General features: G+C 44.8%; 1 protein-coding gene across 2 annotated transcripts in view; it reads left to right on the top strand.

The window, feature by feature from the left end:
* The window catches only part of CLPB (ClpB family mitochondrial disaggregase), a 147,443-nt gene that overhangs the window by 71,562 nt on the left and 60,553 nt on the right, over positions 1–15,328 (top strand). For both annotated transcript variants that reach the window (XM_008020024.3, XM_008020023.3), the window contains one exon: positions 10,340–10,468. In XM_008020024.3, the coding sequence (XP_008018215.1) occupies positions 10,340–10,468 (129 nt within the window). The remainder of the gene's footprint in view (positions 1–10,339; positions 10,469–15,328) is intronic.

Here is a 15,328-nt window from a genome sequence, read left to right as displayed (position 1 = left end):
GTAACAGATTCTTAAGTTTGCCCCACCTTATGAATTTGGTGATGTGAAGGTGAGATGTGGGCTCTGGAAAGCACTCCCTGGGTCTGCACTAAAAAGAAGGGTCCTGAGCCAGAGAGGATGCTGCACTGACTGTCATGGCCACAGGCAGGGACAATAGCCTGTCTTCTTCAAGTTCCTTGCCATCCTTCCTGGTCTACCCCTTCCCTTTCATGAAGGTGAGAGAAAATGGGTTTGGGGTCACTGTGGGAAGGCTGCCCTTGAGGTGTCTCCAGTGGAATAAGTATTGTTGACCCAGTCTTTAATTCATCAACTCTATTCTGAGCCCCGATGCTACACTAGAATGGGTTGACAATGAGGTGAGGTCCTATTCCTAAGGAGAAAACTTCCAGTCCATGGGCAGAAACCATGTCTGTGAGAATCATTTTCAAGTAGGGGATAGTCCTCCAGCCATCGGCCAGCCTAGGTGACCATGAGTGCCTTCTCTATATAAAGGATAAAGACATGTTGAAGACACAGTGTGTGTCCATCAAGAACCTGTTTCCTGCCTGGGGAGACAAGCTTAACATCCGTTTACTAAAGAAGTGTTTGTTAAGCGACCTGCCATGCTTAACAGAATACACATGAAACAATCTGAGAACACACAAGACTATGTAAAAGGAAATGTTGACTAATTTGATGTAAACAGAAGGCATAGAGGAAAGGGAGATCAGTGAAAATCAAGATGCTTGAATGGTAAAGTGTGGGTAAAACGTACATAAATAAGAGAAAGTATAATAAAGCCATGTAATCACTTAGAGAAAGACTTATAAGCCTTGGAATTGAACTTTCCAGCTCAGTCAGTGACTGCCAGTGTGACTTTATAAGATACGTAACTTCTCTAAGTGCCAGTTTCTTCATTTATTGTATAGGAATAATAATGTAACAGCCTAGTAGGGTTCTTGTGAGAATAGTCGTAAAGTTCCTGGCACAGTACCTGGGCACATAGTGAGTGTTCAATAAATGGAACCATTATTTTCTTACTGTTCTGTTGTATATTTACTTATCTGAGTATTGGAGGAAGACTCTTAGTTGTGGGATGTTAGCCTTCAGGACTCACCTGTGACTCTCCACTAGTATGAAATGGGCTGCACTAGTATGGAATAAGCCTGAAAGATTCTACAGTGTTAGTGTTAGAGGTGATTCTGGCCAGTATTGGAATGACATCAGGAAGAGGAAAGGATACAATAATAAATTTATTACCATTTATTGAGTCCTTACTACATGCCAGGCAATATGCTCATCTTCTTACATATATTTTTTAACCTAACAGCTTTATTAAGATTTAATTTACATGCTATACAATTCACCATTTGTTTTTATGGAGTGTGAATTATATATCAAAAAAAAAAAAAAGAAAGAAAATGAATGATACAAGAGCTTTAAATAGAAAAGCTTCTCTTCCCCTCCTCTCATACCTCACTAGATTTCCTACCTCATTTCTTTTTTAAAAAAATTTTGTATCAAATCTATTTTAATTTCAACTTTTATTTTAGATTCAGGGCCTACATGTGCAGGTTTGTTACCTGGGTATATTACATGATGCTGGGGTTTGGGGTGTAATTGATCCCATCACCCAGGTACTAGACATAGTATCCAATAGTTTTTCAACCCTTGCCCCCCTTCATCCCTCCCTGCTCTAAGAATCCCTGGTGTCTATTGTTGCCATCTTTATGTCCATGAGTACCCATTTTTTAGCTTCCACTTATAAGTGAGAACATGTCAGCTGGGCAGAATGGCTCACGCCTGTAATCCCAGCACTTTGGGAGAACATGCAGGCTGGACACAGTGGCTCATGCCTGTAATCCGAGCACTTTGCTAGGCCGAAGCAGGTGGATCACTTGAGGTCAGGAGTTCAAGACCAGCCTGGCCAACATGGCAAAACTCCGACTCTACTAAAAGTATAAAAATTATCCGGGTGTGGTGGTGCGAGTAGCCTGTAGTTCCAGCTACTCGGGAGGCTGAGGCACGAGAATCGCTTGAATCCAGGGGGCAGAGGTTGCAGTGAGCCTAGATTATGTAACTGCACTCCATCCTGGGTGACAGAGAGAGACTCCATCTCAAAAAATTAATAATAATAAGTGAGAACATGCAGTATTTGGTTTTCTGTTCTTGTGTTAATTTGCTTAGGATGATGGCTTCCAGCTGCATCCATGTTGCTGCAAAGGACATGATTTCATTCTTTTTTGTGGCTGTGTAGTATTCCATGTAGTATCCCATGGAATAGTACCATGTTTTCCTTATTCCGTCCACCATGGATGGGCACCTAGATTGATTCTGTGTCTTTGCTATTGTGAATAGTGCTGTGATGAACATATGAGTGCATGTTTCTTTTTGGTAGAACAATTTGTTTTCTTTTGGATATATACCCAGTAATGAGATTGCTGGGTTGAATGGTAGTTCTGAGTTCTCTGGGAGATCTCCAAACCGCTTTCCACAGTGGCTGAACTAATTTACATTCCCTCCAACAGTGTATAAGCATTCTCTTTTCTCTACAGCCTCACCAATAAGAGCCATTCTGACTGGTGTGAGATGGTATCTCATTGTGGTTTTGATTTGCATTTCTCTGATGATTAATGATGTTGAACATTTTTTCCATATGTTTGTTGGTTGCTTGTATGTCTTCTTTTGAGAAATGTCCTTGTCTTTTGCCCATTTTGTAAATGGGATTTATTTTTTGCTTGTTGAGTTAACTTCCTTATAGCTTCTTGGCCAGGTGTGGTGGTTCACACCTGTAAGCCCAGCACTTTGGGAGGCCGAGGCAGGTGGATCACCTGTGGTCAGAAGTTCAAGACCAGCCTGGCCAACATGGTGAAACCCTGTTTTAGAAAACAGGGTTTTCTAAAAATACAAAAATTAGCCTCGTGTGGTAGTGCATGCCTGTAATCCCAGCTATATGGGAGACTGAGGCAGAAGACTCACTTGAGCCTGGGAGGCAGAAGTTGCAGTGAGCCAAGGTCACACCATTGTACTCCAGCCTGGGTGACAAAGTGAGACTCTATCTCAAAACAAAACAAAACAGACAAAAATCTCACATAAGTTCCTTATAGATTCTGGATATTAGACTATTGTCAGATGCATAGTTTGCAAATATTTTCTCCCATTCTATAAGTTGTCTGTTTACTCTGTTGATAGTTTGCTTTGCTGTGCAGAAGCTCTTTCATTTAATTAGGTCCCATTTGTCAATTTTTGTTCTTGTCACAGTTGCTTTTGAGGACCTAGTAATAAATTATTTGCCAAGGCTGATGTCCCAAAGGGTATTTCCTAGGTTTTCTTCTAGGATTTTTATAGTTTTAGGTTTTGCACTTAAATCTTTACTCCATCTTGAGTTGATTTTTGTATGTGGTGAGAGGTAGAGGTCCAGCTTCATTCTTTTGCATGTGAATAGCCAGTTATCCCAGCACTATTTATTGAATAGGGAATCCTTTCCCCGTTGCTTATATTTGTTGACCTTGTTGAAGATCAGTTGGGTATAGGTGTGTGGCTTTATTTCTGGGTTCTCTATTCTGTTCCATTGGTGTGTGTGTCTGTTTTTGTACAGTACCATGCTGTTTTGGTTACTGTAGCCTTGTAGTATAGTTTGAAGTCAGGTAATCTGATACCTTTGGCTTTGTTCTTTTTGCTTAGGATTGCTGTGGCTGTTTAGGCTCTTTTTTTGTTCTATATGCACTTCACCATTTAGAGTATATAACTCAATGGTTTATATGGTATATTCACAAGAGTTGTGCAAACTATCATGACAATTAATTTTAGAACATTTTTATCATGCCATAAAAAGACCTCATATTCATTATCAGTCACTCTCCATTTCTCCTCAACTATTACCAGCCCCTGGCAACCAGTAATTACTTTCTGTCTCCATAGATTTGCCTGATCTGGACATTAAATATAAATTGAATCTTATTTTATTTTTTGAGACAGGGTCTTGCTCTGTCCTCCAGGCTGGAGTGCAATGGTGTGATCATGGCTCATTACAGCATTGACTTCCTGGGTTTAAGGGATCCTCCACCTCAGCCTCCTGAGTTGCTGGAACCACAGGCATGCGCCACCACAGCCCCTGGCTAATTTTTAAAATTTTTTGTAGAGATGTGGTCTCTCCACGTTGCCCAGCCTAGTGTTGAACTCCTGGGCTCAAGCAATCCTCCTGCCTCAGCCTCACAAAGTGCTGGGATTACAGGTATGAGCCACCACGCCCAGCCTCATTGTGGTTTTGATTTGCACTTTCCTGATGGCCAGTGATATTGAGCATCTATTGATGTGCTCTTTGGCCATTTGTATGTCTTATTTGGAGAAATGTCTATTCCAATCCTTTGTCCATTTTTTAAGTTAGGTTTGCCATTGGCTCTTGTGAGGTAGGTGATATTATCTCTGTTTTGGAGATGAAGAAACTGAATCTCACAGATGTTAATAAAGTCACACAGTCAGTTTTGCTTTCCAGACTTGCAGACTCCAGCCCCCATGGTCTTTCTAATACACGTTGCTGCCTGCTGAGGATTCACACTGGGGTCACCAGGGTCCTCTATGTGGCAGGAATGGAGGGGGAAAGGAAAAAGGTGGGGAGGAAAATCTGTTTGAAGGCTGGGTGCAGTGAGTGGCTCATGCCTGTTACCTTAGCACTTTGGGAGACTGTGGCAGGAGGACCACTTCAGCCCAGGAGTTTGAGACTAGCCTAGGCAACATAGAGAGACTCCATCTCTCTATATATTTTATTTAATAAAAAAATATTTTTTGGCCAGGCACAGTGGCTCACACCTGTAATCCCAGCATTTTGGGAAGCCGAGGCAGGTGGATCATCTGAGGTTGGGAGTTCAAGACCAGCCTGGCTAATGTGGTGAAACCCCATCTCTACTAAAAATACAAAATTAGCTGGGCATGGTGGCACGCGCCTGTAATCCCAGCTACTCAAGAGGCTGAGGCAGGAGAATCACTTGAACCCGGGAGGCGGAGGTTGGTGAGCCAAATTGTGCCATTGCACTCCAGCCTGGGTGTCAAGAGTGAGACTCTATCTCAAAAAAATAAATAAAGTAATTGGAATACACTTCATGCTGAAGCTCTTTACGCTTTTTTTTTTAGTTTGAATGGTGGTGGAAAAGATGAAAATGATGAGATGAAGTAACTGATCCAAGTTGGAAAGTCGGAGACCTTTCTGGTGGGTTGTAGACAACTCCCTCACATACACACACATTGTAGATGCCATTCCTGAGCAGTGGCAAGAAGGGGCAAGTGCTCTGCTTCTAACTGGTTCTGTGATGTGTCAGCAGGGTTTTAATTTGTGTAGAGTCTTCAGTGAGAGGAAGCTGAGAGACCAGAGGCTTCTTCCTAGAGACTCTTGATAAGAAGTTAGCTTAGTCCCTGAGCTTCAGGTTGTATCATTTGACCCTGAGTTATGTGAGGCTTGGGCCTGTGGGCATTGGCAGAAGCTGCACAGTACAGAAGATAGAGCAGAGGCCATGGAGCCACTCAGACTTAGGGTCTAGTCCAAGCCTACCACTGACCAGCGTTGCAAGTTGAGCAGGCCACCTAACTTCTTTAAGCCCGTGTTTCCTCATCTGTTCAATAGAGATGATAGTACTTGAACTGTCGGCCCTACATGGATTGTCATGAGGATGAGGGAATGATTGCCTTGAAGTGCTCCCTACACTTTAAAACATGATACAAACATAAGGGGTTATTCTCTTATTTGTCTTATTAGTCATAGAGGTTCCCTCTCATGAAAACATGTTCACATCTTTAAAGGCAAGGGCACTGCTAGACATTCCATAACATTAGATGGTACTGGCTCCTGGGAGTGGCCAGTAGAGACCAAGAGGGACTCAAAGCTAGGATTGCCTTCCCCTGCAGAAGTGAACAGTAAATAAAGCTTTTGTTATCTAGAGACCACTGCAGGATTTTAACGAGGGTTCGGCTGTCAAAAAGAAACTGCTGAGTGACACCCAGTGAAACAGATGGCTTTTAACTCAGAACTCTATTCTCATGCTCACTGTGCCCTCCCTCCCTCCCTCTCCTCCCCTCCCTCTCCTCCCCTCCCCTCCCTCCCTTCCTTCCTTTTTTCTTTTTCTTTTTCTTTTTTCTTTTTTCTTTTTTTTTTTTTGAGACAGGGTCTGGCTCTGTCGCCCAGGCAGAGTGCAGTGGCATGATCTTGGCTCACTGCAACCTCTGCCTCCCTGGCTCAAGTGATCTTCCCACCTCAGCCTCCCGAGTAGCTGGGACTACAGGCATGCGCCACCACGCCCAGCTAATTTTTGTATTTTTTGTAGAGTTGGTGTTTCGCCATGTTGCCCAAGGTGGTCTCAAACTTCTGAGCTCAAGTGGTCTGCCCCCCTCGGCCTCCTAAAGTTCTGGGATTACAGGCGTGAACCACTGTGCCCACCTCACTGTGCCTTTCTGACAGGAAAAGGATATGCAGGATTCCTCAAATGAAGCCTTTTTTCACAGAAAAAATACACTTTTGGAAGCCCATGATGAGACAATAACGAACATTTATTGAGAGCTACTATATGCACTGTACCCAGCCCCTTTATTCATAGTGTCTCATTTAATCCTTACAACCTCCCATGAAGGCGCTACTGTTATTATCCCCACATATAGATAAAGGAGCCTGGCACAGAGAGGTTCGGTAAATTGTCCAAGATTACACAGTCAGTAAGTTCAGAACTGGGATTGAAACATAAGTGGTCTGACTCCAGAGCCCCACCAAATACTGCTGACTGGTATTACTTTTATTTTTATTATTCCAAAACCAAAGATAATATTAAGACCTTGTTTATGTTTTATGTATTTATTTGTTGATTCAACAAGTATTTGTCGAGCACATACTTACGGCCATACGCTGCTGGCCAATGGAGAAGGTAGTCACACTTACTGTCTTCATTGAGTTTTTTGTCTAGTGGGGAATTGTCAAGTAAGCAGGTGCTTGCAATAGAATGTAATAAATACTAGAATTAGGAGACGTGTAAGGTGCTAGAGGAGCTCTTAGGAGCAATAACTACCTCAAACGTAGGAGGAATCACTGGAGAAAGTGACTTCTAATCAGAGGCCTTCTAATCAGAGGCCTAGTGGTGTACTGGAGTTAGCCAGCTGAAGTAATGGGAGAGGGGAAGATGTTGCAGGTAGTAGAATAGTATTTACAAAAGCTCAGAGGCAAGAAAGAGCATTAGAAGGGTGATGATGAGAGAGGAGACCTAGGTGAGCAGTGAGCCTCCTCTGGACATTCCTTATTAGCTGGGCTATGACACCAGCACTCTCCTGATGTTTGCGCCAGAATAGCCCCAGCTGTGTTCCTGAAGTTCGTCTGCTGTTTATGGTAAGCACCCTGGGTATAGCTCTGTCATTGCACGTGTGAAATTGTATTATCATTTGTCTGCTCAGTGGTCTGATTCTTGCATTAGGATGTTAGCATCTGAAAGTCAGGAACTGTGTCTTATTTATTATTATATCTCCAGGAACTACCACCATGCATTGGTGCTCATTAAATGTTGTTTGTTGAATAAGTGATGTGTTTTCTTTGTAAAATGGATTACACTTTTCTTGCTTCCTTGAGCCAACTATCACTTTTTGTCAGGTTCATCATTATATCCAGCAGTTAATGTCCTATGTGGCAGTTCAGTGATGCCCTTAGGGGCTTTTGAGGTGCTGTACTCTGAATTCCTTTTTCAGCTTTTCATTGTCCTGTTCTTTTCCCTGCCTGCCTGGCCAATGCTTGATTGTAATCAATCTGCTTGGTTCTGTAGCATCCTCCCTGGCCTTCTTATTTCCTTCTCCCAATCTGCAGTGGACTGGAAATAAGATCACCTAGCATGATTTGATAAGACTGTAACTAAGGGCTAGTAATCTCTGACTGAGGTCCTAAAGGGATCTCTTATGGGAAAAGTGTAGATGCCATTGCACATGGGACTTGTATGTTAGAGGCCTTTTAACTTCCTGTTCTTCCTGCTCCAGGAAAGGTCAGATAACACTCTTGGGGCAGGAGCAGGGGGTTCATCAGTCTGGAGAGGCCATGGCAGGAGTAGAAGGCTCATTGACCGCTGATTCTATAAACCACAAGAAACTGTTGTCTTGTTTTCCAGCTGCACATTCCACCAACTTTATTTTGGCCAAATATTTGAAATGCTTCCATCCACACTAGCTTATTTGAGTGCTAGCTACAAACCTTAGACCATTTTCTATTAAGGGCAAATTCTGCAGAGAGTGTGTTTGCACCTTCACCCAAACAGGAAAACAGGATGGAATAAGAGCCAAGGCTGGGACCAGGATATCTGGGCTCTACTTCTTTCTTGGTCTCTGATTTCCTCATTTGGAAACTGAGGGTGACATTACGATATGTGAGAAAGAGTGAGGACAACCACTTATTAGCTATGTGACCTCTGAGCCTCCATTTCCTCATCTATAAAATGGGAATAATAATTACCTACTATGTAAGGTAATTATGAGAATTAAGTAAGATTAACTGTGTCAAGTGACCATGTCAGGTATAGAGTAGAAGGTCAGTGAGTGGAATCTATTAGTGGCCAGGTGCAGTGGCTCATGCCTGTAATCCCGGTTCTTTGGGAGGCTGAGGTGAGTAGATCACTCGAGGTCGGGATTTCGAGACAAGCCTGGCCAACATGGCAAAACCCCATCTCTACTAAAAATACAAAAATTAGCCGGGTGTGGTGTCAGGCACCTGTAATCCCAGCTACTCAGGAGGCTAAGGCAGAGAAACGCTTGAACCCAGGTAGGGGCTGCAGTAAGCCAGATGGTGCCACTGCCCTCCAGCCTGGGTGACAGATCAAAACTCCATTAAAAAAAAAAAATCTATTAGTATTAGGAAGAGGCATGGCAGTCTTCTGGCTTTTGGAACTTTGTATAGGATGTTGAGTATTGTGCAGTGGGGAGAAGCATAGACTCCATTCCAAGACCACTTGAAAAAGAATGGTTTAGGAATTGTCTGGTGCTTTTGACTACATAGGTAAGGTCACCTCTTGACTGAGTGTACCCCTTTATCCAGTGAGAGGTAAGAGGAACCTGTCCTCTGCAGATCCTGTGCTGTGGACTCAAGGAGAAGAGAAGTACAGGTAGTCAGGACCCAAATTCTACCCCTACAAACTCAGCTTAGGAGGGAATGTAAGACAGTTGCCTGGATAACTTCCACGTGGGGGCTAGAAAGAAGCTCCGTTGCCTGAGCAGGGGAGAGAGTGCTCTATGGGGTCTCATTTCCCAAGGGAGGGCCCCAGAGGTGGGGTAACGTTCTAATTTATTGTCCAAACTGGAACTTTCTATAACAACAGACGAAAACCAGGACCACCCTGGGTAAACAGGGTGTGTGAAGTCACCCAACCCAGAGAGTCTTGGAAAAGTGATGGACTGGTTTTATATTATTTTATATCAAATCAGAGTGAGAAAATCACAAATATTAGCACTAGTGTGAGCCTGGGGGATTTTGGTTCTTTGACCACATGAAATGCTTGTTCTTCTTTCAAAAAAAATGTTTACAGGTAATTATTAAGGATAAAAATGCAGATTACAAAATTGCATTTACAGTAAATTCCAATTTTGTAGGGGATACACACACGCATGAAATTTGGAAGAACATATATCAAAATCTGACATGTAGTTTCTCAAGTCACTGAGATATCAGTCCCTTTTCTTCTTTGTACTTTTCTATGATTTTAAAAATTTAATTGCTTTTATAAATTTTTTAAGTTTTAAAAAATTAAAACCACTTACTTACTGGAATGTAAACATTTTCAGAGCAGAGAGGTGTATTAATCTTCTGCTAAAACAGCCCCTGTCTGCTGCCCCACTCTTCCCTTATCCTACCCCAACCTGTTTTCTTTACCTGCATAACTTCTCTTCATCCTTTAAGACTCCTGTCTTCTGGGATCCTCTCTTCATGTCCAAGTTGAGCTAAACTCTCCTGTGGCATTCTGGTATATTTTTCTGTTATACCTGTAACAGAGCATTTATCTCAAACAGTTCTATAAACATCTGGTTATTGTCTGCCTCCCTCGTCGGTTAGGTCAGGGACCTTATCTGATCTATTTCATGTCCCCAGGATGAATCCTAACACCTAATAGATGTCAGTAAACACTGTGGAACTAACTGGCCTCTGTTTTGCCTCTTCTTACCCAGCACAGATGGCCAGGAACATAGTAGGTGCCATTTTATGCTTAGTGAGTAGGTAGATGAGTGAGTGAGTGAGTGAGTGAGTGAGTGAGTGAGTGAGTGAGTGAGTGAGTGAATTAAAATGCCACGAGAAAACAGGTGAGATTGGTGACTCAAGCTGTCATTGCTAATGGAAGGGTTTGTGTTGCTGTCTCCCCAGTCCTGATCACCCGAGAGGATGACTTCAACAACCGGCTGAACAACCGCGCCAGTTTCAAGGGCTGCACGGCCTTGCACTATGCTGTCCTTGCTGATGACTACCGCACTGTCAAGGAGCTGCTTGATGGAGGTGAGAACAGAGGTGGAGGAAGGTTGGGGTGGGGGAGGTGGAGGAGGAGTGGAGTGGGGTTTGGCAGGGGGAGAGAGTACTTGGCAACCTCTCTATTCTGGAAATAACATACTTCCCCAGAGCCCTGTTATCCTCCCAGAGCTAGGGATGCCTCGAGAGCAAGTTTGCTTGCTGAGAATGGCAGTGCACACAGGTGGTTTGCCCTCCTGTGGCTGATGTGTGTTCTCTGCCTACGTGTGTGTGTGATGCACCATGCCATCCTGCCTGTCTGTGTATGCTGTGAGAGTTTTCTGGATTGCCGCTACCCCTAAAAGTGTTCTCTCTTCTCCCCCGTGACCTCCAAAGCAGAGCTAATGAAACAAAGGAGAGGCTCTTTAAATCCCTACTAACCCAGGTCACAAAGACACCTTCTTTGGTCCCACCCCAGTCTCAGGCCTCTTTCATTACTCTGGGTCATGGCACCCTATTCTTTTCCGTCATTACACTTGTCACAACCTGAAATTGTTTTTGTTTGTTCAATAGTCTTCTCCCTAACTTGTCTCTGAGCTTCTAAAAGGCGAGAACCGTGGCTGACTGGTTCAAGTGTCCCCAGCATCTACTATAGTACTTGGCACTTAGTAATCACTGAATAAATATTTGTTGAATAATGAGTACCCTCTCTTTGGAGAACATCAGTTAATTGGAGCAACAATATATGCCATCCCCAGACTCAGGCTGGGCAAGTCCTGTCCAAGTCTGGTAGTGTTACCTTCCAGACACATCCCAGTCACTTTGTTTCCCACTTCCCCATGTCCCACGCCGGCCTCTCCTTGGGAGGGGGTGGGAAGCAACTTGCCAGGATGTGTGGGGCACAGACCCCTGAGTGAGTGCATAGTACATGACTGCCTGTTCATGCCCCCTCTGCTGCTTTTTGAGGGCCAGGGATCCTCTCTTGGGGCTAGACCCCAGGGTCTTCCTTGTTGGGATCATTCTTCATAGAACCTGAGCACTGGAAAGGTCCTCAGAGGTCTCTGGGCCACTCTGATGATTGCCTGCCTCTCTGCCAGCAGAACCCTCTCCAACAGCTGGCTAGCTGACATTTTTCAGAGACAGAAGGAACCCTCCTTCTTCCCCAGAGAGTTAATCCCATTTTACTTCATCCCTGACTGGTTGAAACACCTTTTTTTTTTTTTTTTTTTTTTTTTTGAGACATGGAGTTTTGCTTTTGTTGCCCAGGCTGGAGTGCAATGGCACAATCTCGGCTCACCACAACCTCCGCCTCCCGGGTTCAAGCAGTTCTCCTACCTCAGTCTCCCAAGTAGCTGGGATTACAGGCATGTGCCACCACACTTGGCTAATTTTGTATTTTTAGTAGAGACAGGGTTTCTCCACGTTGGTCTCGAACTCCCAACCTTAGGTGATCCACCCACCTCAGCCTCCCAAAGTCCTGAGTTTACAGGCGTGAGCCACTGCGCCCGGCGTGGTTGAAACATCTTTTTAATGAGCTGTGGTCTTCTTTGTAACTTATGCCAACTGTCTTTTGCTACCTAATCACTTTTCCAAATACCAGTCTTCAAGGAAAGTTCTTTTAGTCCCAGAGCTTTTGCCTCCGCAGGCCCAGCATCCCCAGATCATCTTCTGATTGGCTTCTGGGAACTTCCCAGGAACATGTAATCTTGCCACTTTCTGTCAGCCACAGCCATGCTAGCTTAAAACCCAGGCCCGGCCTGTATCCCCAAGCCTACAAGGGACCTGCCCCAGAGCAGCCAGAATATGCTTTGGTCTGGGGCACAGCCACTGAAGGGCAGGACTACTTGTGGATGTGGCAGCAGTGCTTGGGATGACTGATGCTTCTGCAGCAAGAACTTGCTGCTCTCAGAAGCAGAGACTTAGAAAACGTCCCCAAGCAGAATGCTTCTTCCTTTGTCCGTTGGAAAGCTCTGTGGCAAGACATTCGTAGCTAAGATTTGGAGTGTTCACCAAGGACATTCTCTCTGCTATGCCTTAAAATCAATCAATACTCCCAGCTATTGTCCAGTAGTTTACATTCTCTGCTTCCCCCAACCCCCAGACAGAGAATTCACTTTATAAGGAGCCCCTCTTCCTAGCCTTCTAGATCGAACACCTTTGAAATGAAAAGATGAGGGCCTTTTATGAAACTCCCTCTGTCCTCACCCCCCAGGCCAAGGCTGGCCCTTTGAGCCGTTCCAGGGCCATGGTTCCTGCCTGTTGACTTGGAACAGATGCCCTTAGCCCCCACCTTTACATTTCTCCCACCTGCCTTTTTAGCCAGCATCCATTTACACCCCCTGCCCTAGCCTCCCAGCCTCAAGGGCCAAAACCGTTAACCCAGTATTTCTCCCTCCCAACCCTGAACAAGTTGCCATCACTCAGGGCCGGAGGCTGCCAACTTCTGACTTCCCTTCCCCCTGACCTCCCTTGGTCTGCCTGTGTGTGTGACCAGCCAACCGAGAGGCAGGATCCTGCTCTATCATTCTAGGGGCTGTTGCCAGTAATATTTCCAGAGTCTTTTGACCTCAGCTGACCCTCTCCAAAGGGTTTCAGGAAAGGCAAGGGAGCCTACCTTCCTGCCCATCCGGCTGGCCTTTTTTTTTTTTTTTTTGAGACAGAGTTTCGCTCTTATTGCCCAGGCTGGAGAGTGGTGGCACAATCTTCGGCTCACTGCAACCTCCACCTTCAAGCGATTCTCTTACCTCCAGCCTCCCAAGTAGCTGAGATTACAGGCGTGTGCCACCACACCCAGCTAATTTTGTATTTTTTTAGTGGATGTGGGGTTTCTCCATGTTGGTCAGGCTGGTCTCAAACTCCCAACCTCAGGTGATCCGCCCGCCTGGGCCTCCCAAAGTGCTGGGATTACAGGCATGAGCCACCGCACCCAGCCCCATCTGGTTTTCTTAGGCTGTGCTTGCCACCAGCCTTGCTACAGTAACTAAAGGGAGATTCTGTGAGATCCAAAGCAGGCCTAAATACAGAGGCCAGCCTGTGCTCACAGGGCCCATACAGAACAGTTTCCTTGAAATTACTTAGTCCTCTGGGATTTAGGGTCCCCAGACCTTAGAGGGTTAGAGCTAGAAGAGTCAGCTGCTCTTGCTGTCTGACCGGAAGTCCCCATTTGAGCTGGGAGGAGGTTCAGACAGAAGCATCAGGCTGATAATGTGGAAAGCTCTCTGGCCCATTAGAAGGTGGCATGGAGTAATAGAAAGGGAACCATAGGCTTCAGAATCATGCTAACCTAGGTTTGAATCCCAGGTCACCCACCTATTAGCTGTGTTGCCTTGGGCGTGTTTCCTTAATTCTCTAAGCCTCAGTTTTCGTACATCTAAAATAACACCTGTTTCACAAGGATAGCATGAGGATTGGTGGTATTTTTTATGAAAGCCCCTGGCAGGCACATGGTAGGTGCCCTGTTATAAGTAGTTATCGTTGTGACATGTGTAAAGAACTCAAACTCTCATTCTGGCAGCTGTAATTCCATTCCTCCCCAATATGGAACCTTTAAGGCCTCTTAATTTTGTCTCTACCTACAACTTTCCTATCCTGCCTAAAGTGCTGTCATGTTCCCTCTTATCTGAATCCTCAGACTCTTCAAAGCCTCCCTCTCTTAGGAAGCCTTTCTTGGTCATCTGGTCTACTCTGATACTTCCTCCTCCAAACTTGTATAGCATTGTACAGCTTAGCACAGACTGCTTAACGTCGCCTCATTTTCAGGAGATGCTGTGGCATAGTGAAAAAGAAACAAGCTTTTAAGTCAGACCTGGGTTTAAATCTCAGCCCTGTCAAGTGACCCTCGGCAAGACACTTGCCATCTCTGAGACCATGGGCCTCAGGGGATCCTAAGACAGATCAGGCAAACTGTCACTGACCCTGAGAGGCTCTCACACTGTCAGAGGAGACAGATATGGAAACAGGCCATGATAATGGAGTAGGTGCTCTGACAGGCGACTGGACAAGGGACTCTGGGGACGAACAGGGGGAAATGCTGTATTCTGCGTGGTAATCAGAGAGGTGGAATCAGTTACAGAAAGCTTCCCAGAGGAGGGCGTGCTTAAGCCTTATCAGGAAGGATAATGGGAGTTTGCTAGAGTTCTCCAGAAGGGTTTTGAGTTAACTAGTGCCAGTCTTCTACTCTCAACCACCACAGAAAAGTACAGAGACCCTCATGTTTTTTACCTTGAAAGATGCTGCTTTTGCCTGTGTTGATGGCTTATCAGCAGGAAGGCTCTGCTTCAGCACTTGAATGCAGGTGTGGTTGGAGGGAGGGAGGAGGGTGGGGAAGAGGCAGTAGGACTAGAAAGAGGAGTGATCAGGGAAGGTGGCTGGAGTTTCATACTTCAAATTCCTGAAGATGACTCATCTTGATATTTCCAGGACCGTTAAGTTGCTTTGACAACCAGGTCCTTTCAGGAATGTGATCCCACTGGCAGATCCCTCTTCCTAAAACATATCTGTAATCATGGCAGTTTTTCTTGACCAGGGTTCTTCCAGAGAATTGAGCCCTCATTCTCCAAGGCATCCATTGTACACAGGAATTAACATCTCTTCCAGGCATCTAAAATGGTACTAGCTATATATATACACCTTTGGAAGCATTGAGAAAATCACTAGTCAAATATTTTTTTGTATATGCTTCAAAGGAGAACCCCCAGCTAAGAGAGGTTGCAAGGGAAGGGCATGAATATCGGAGTCAGGATCTTGGGACCAGCCCTGCCGTTTAATAGGTATGTGATCCAGGGCAAATTACTGACTGTTCTGAAGTTCTTTTTCCTCATCTGGAAATGGGGGTGTTGCCACCTACCTCCTAAGGATTTGCAAGGATTAGGACATATGTACTTCTACAGAGTAGGTACTTTTTATAAAATA

Source organism: Chlorocebus sabaeus, chromosome 1 (genome assembly GCF_047675955.1).
Source record: "Chlorocebus sabaeus isolate Y175 chromosome 1, mChlSab1.0.hap1, whole genome shotgun sequence".
Classification (NCBI taxonomy): Eukaryota; Metazoa; Chordata; class Mammalia; order Primates; family Cercopithecidae; genus Chlorocebus; species Chlorocebus sabaeus.
The sequence above is the reverse complement of the archived record's forward strand: the minus strand, read 5'-3'. Positions and strand labels throughout refer to the sequence as shown.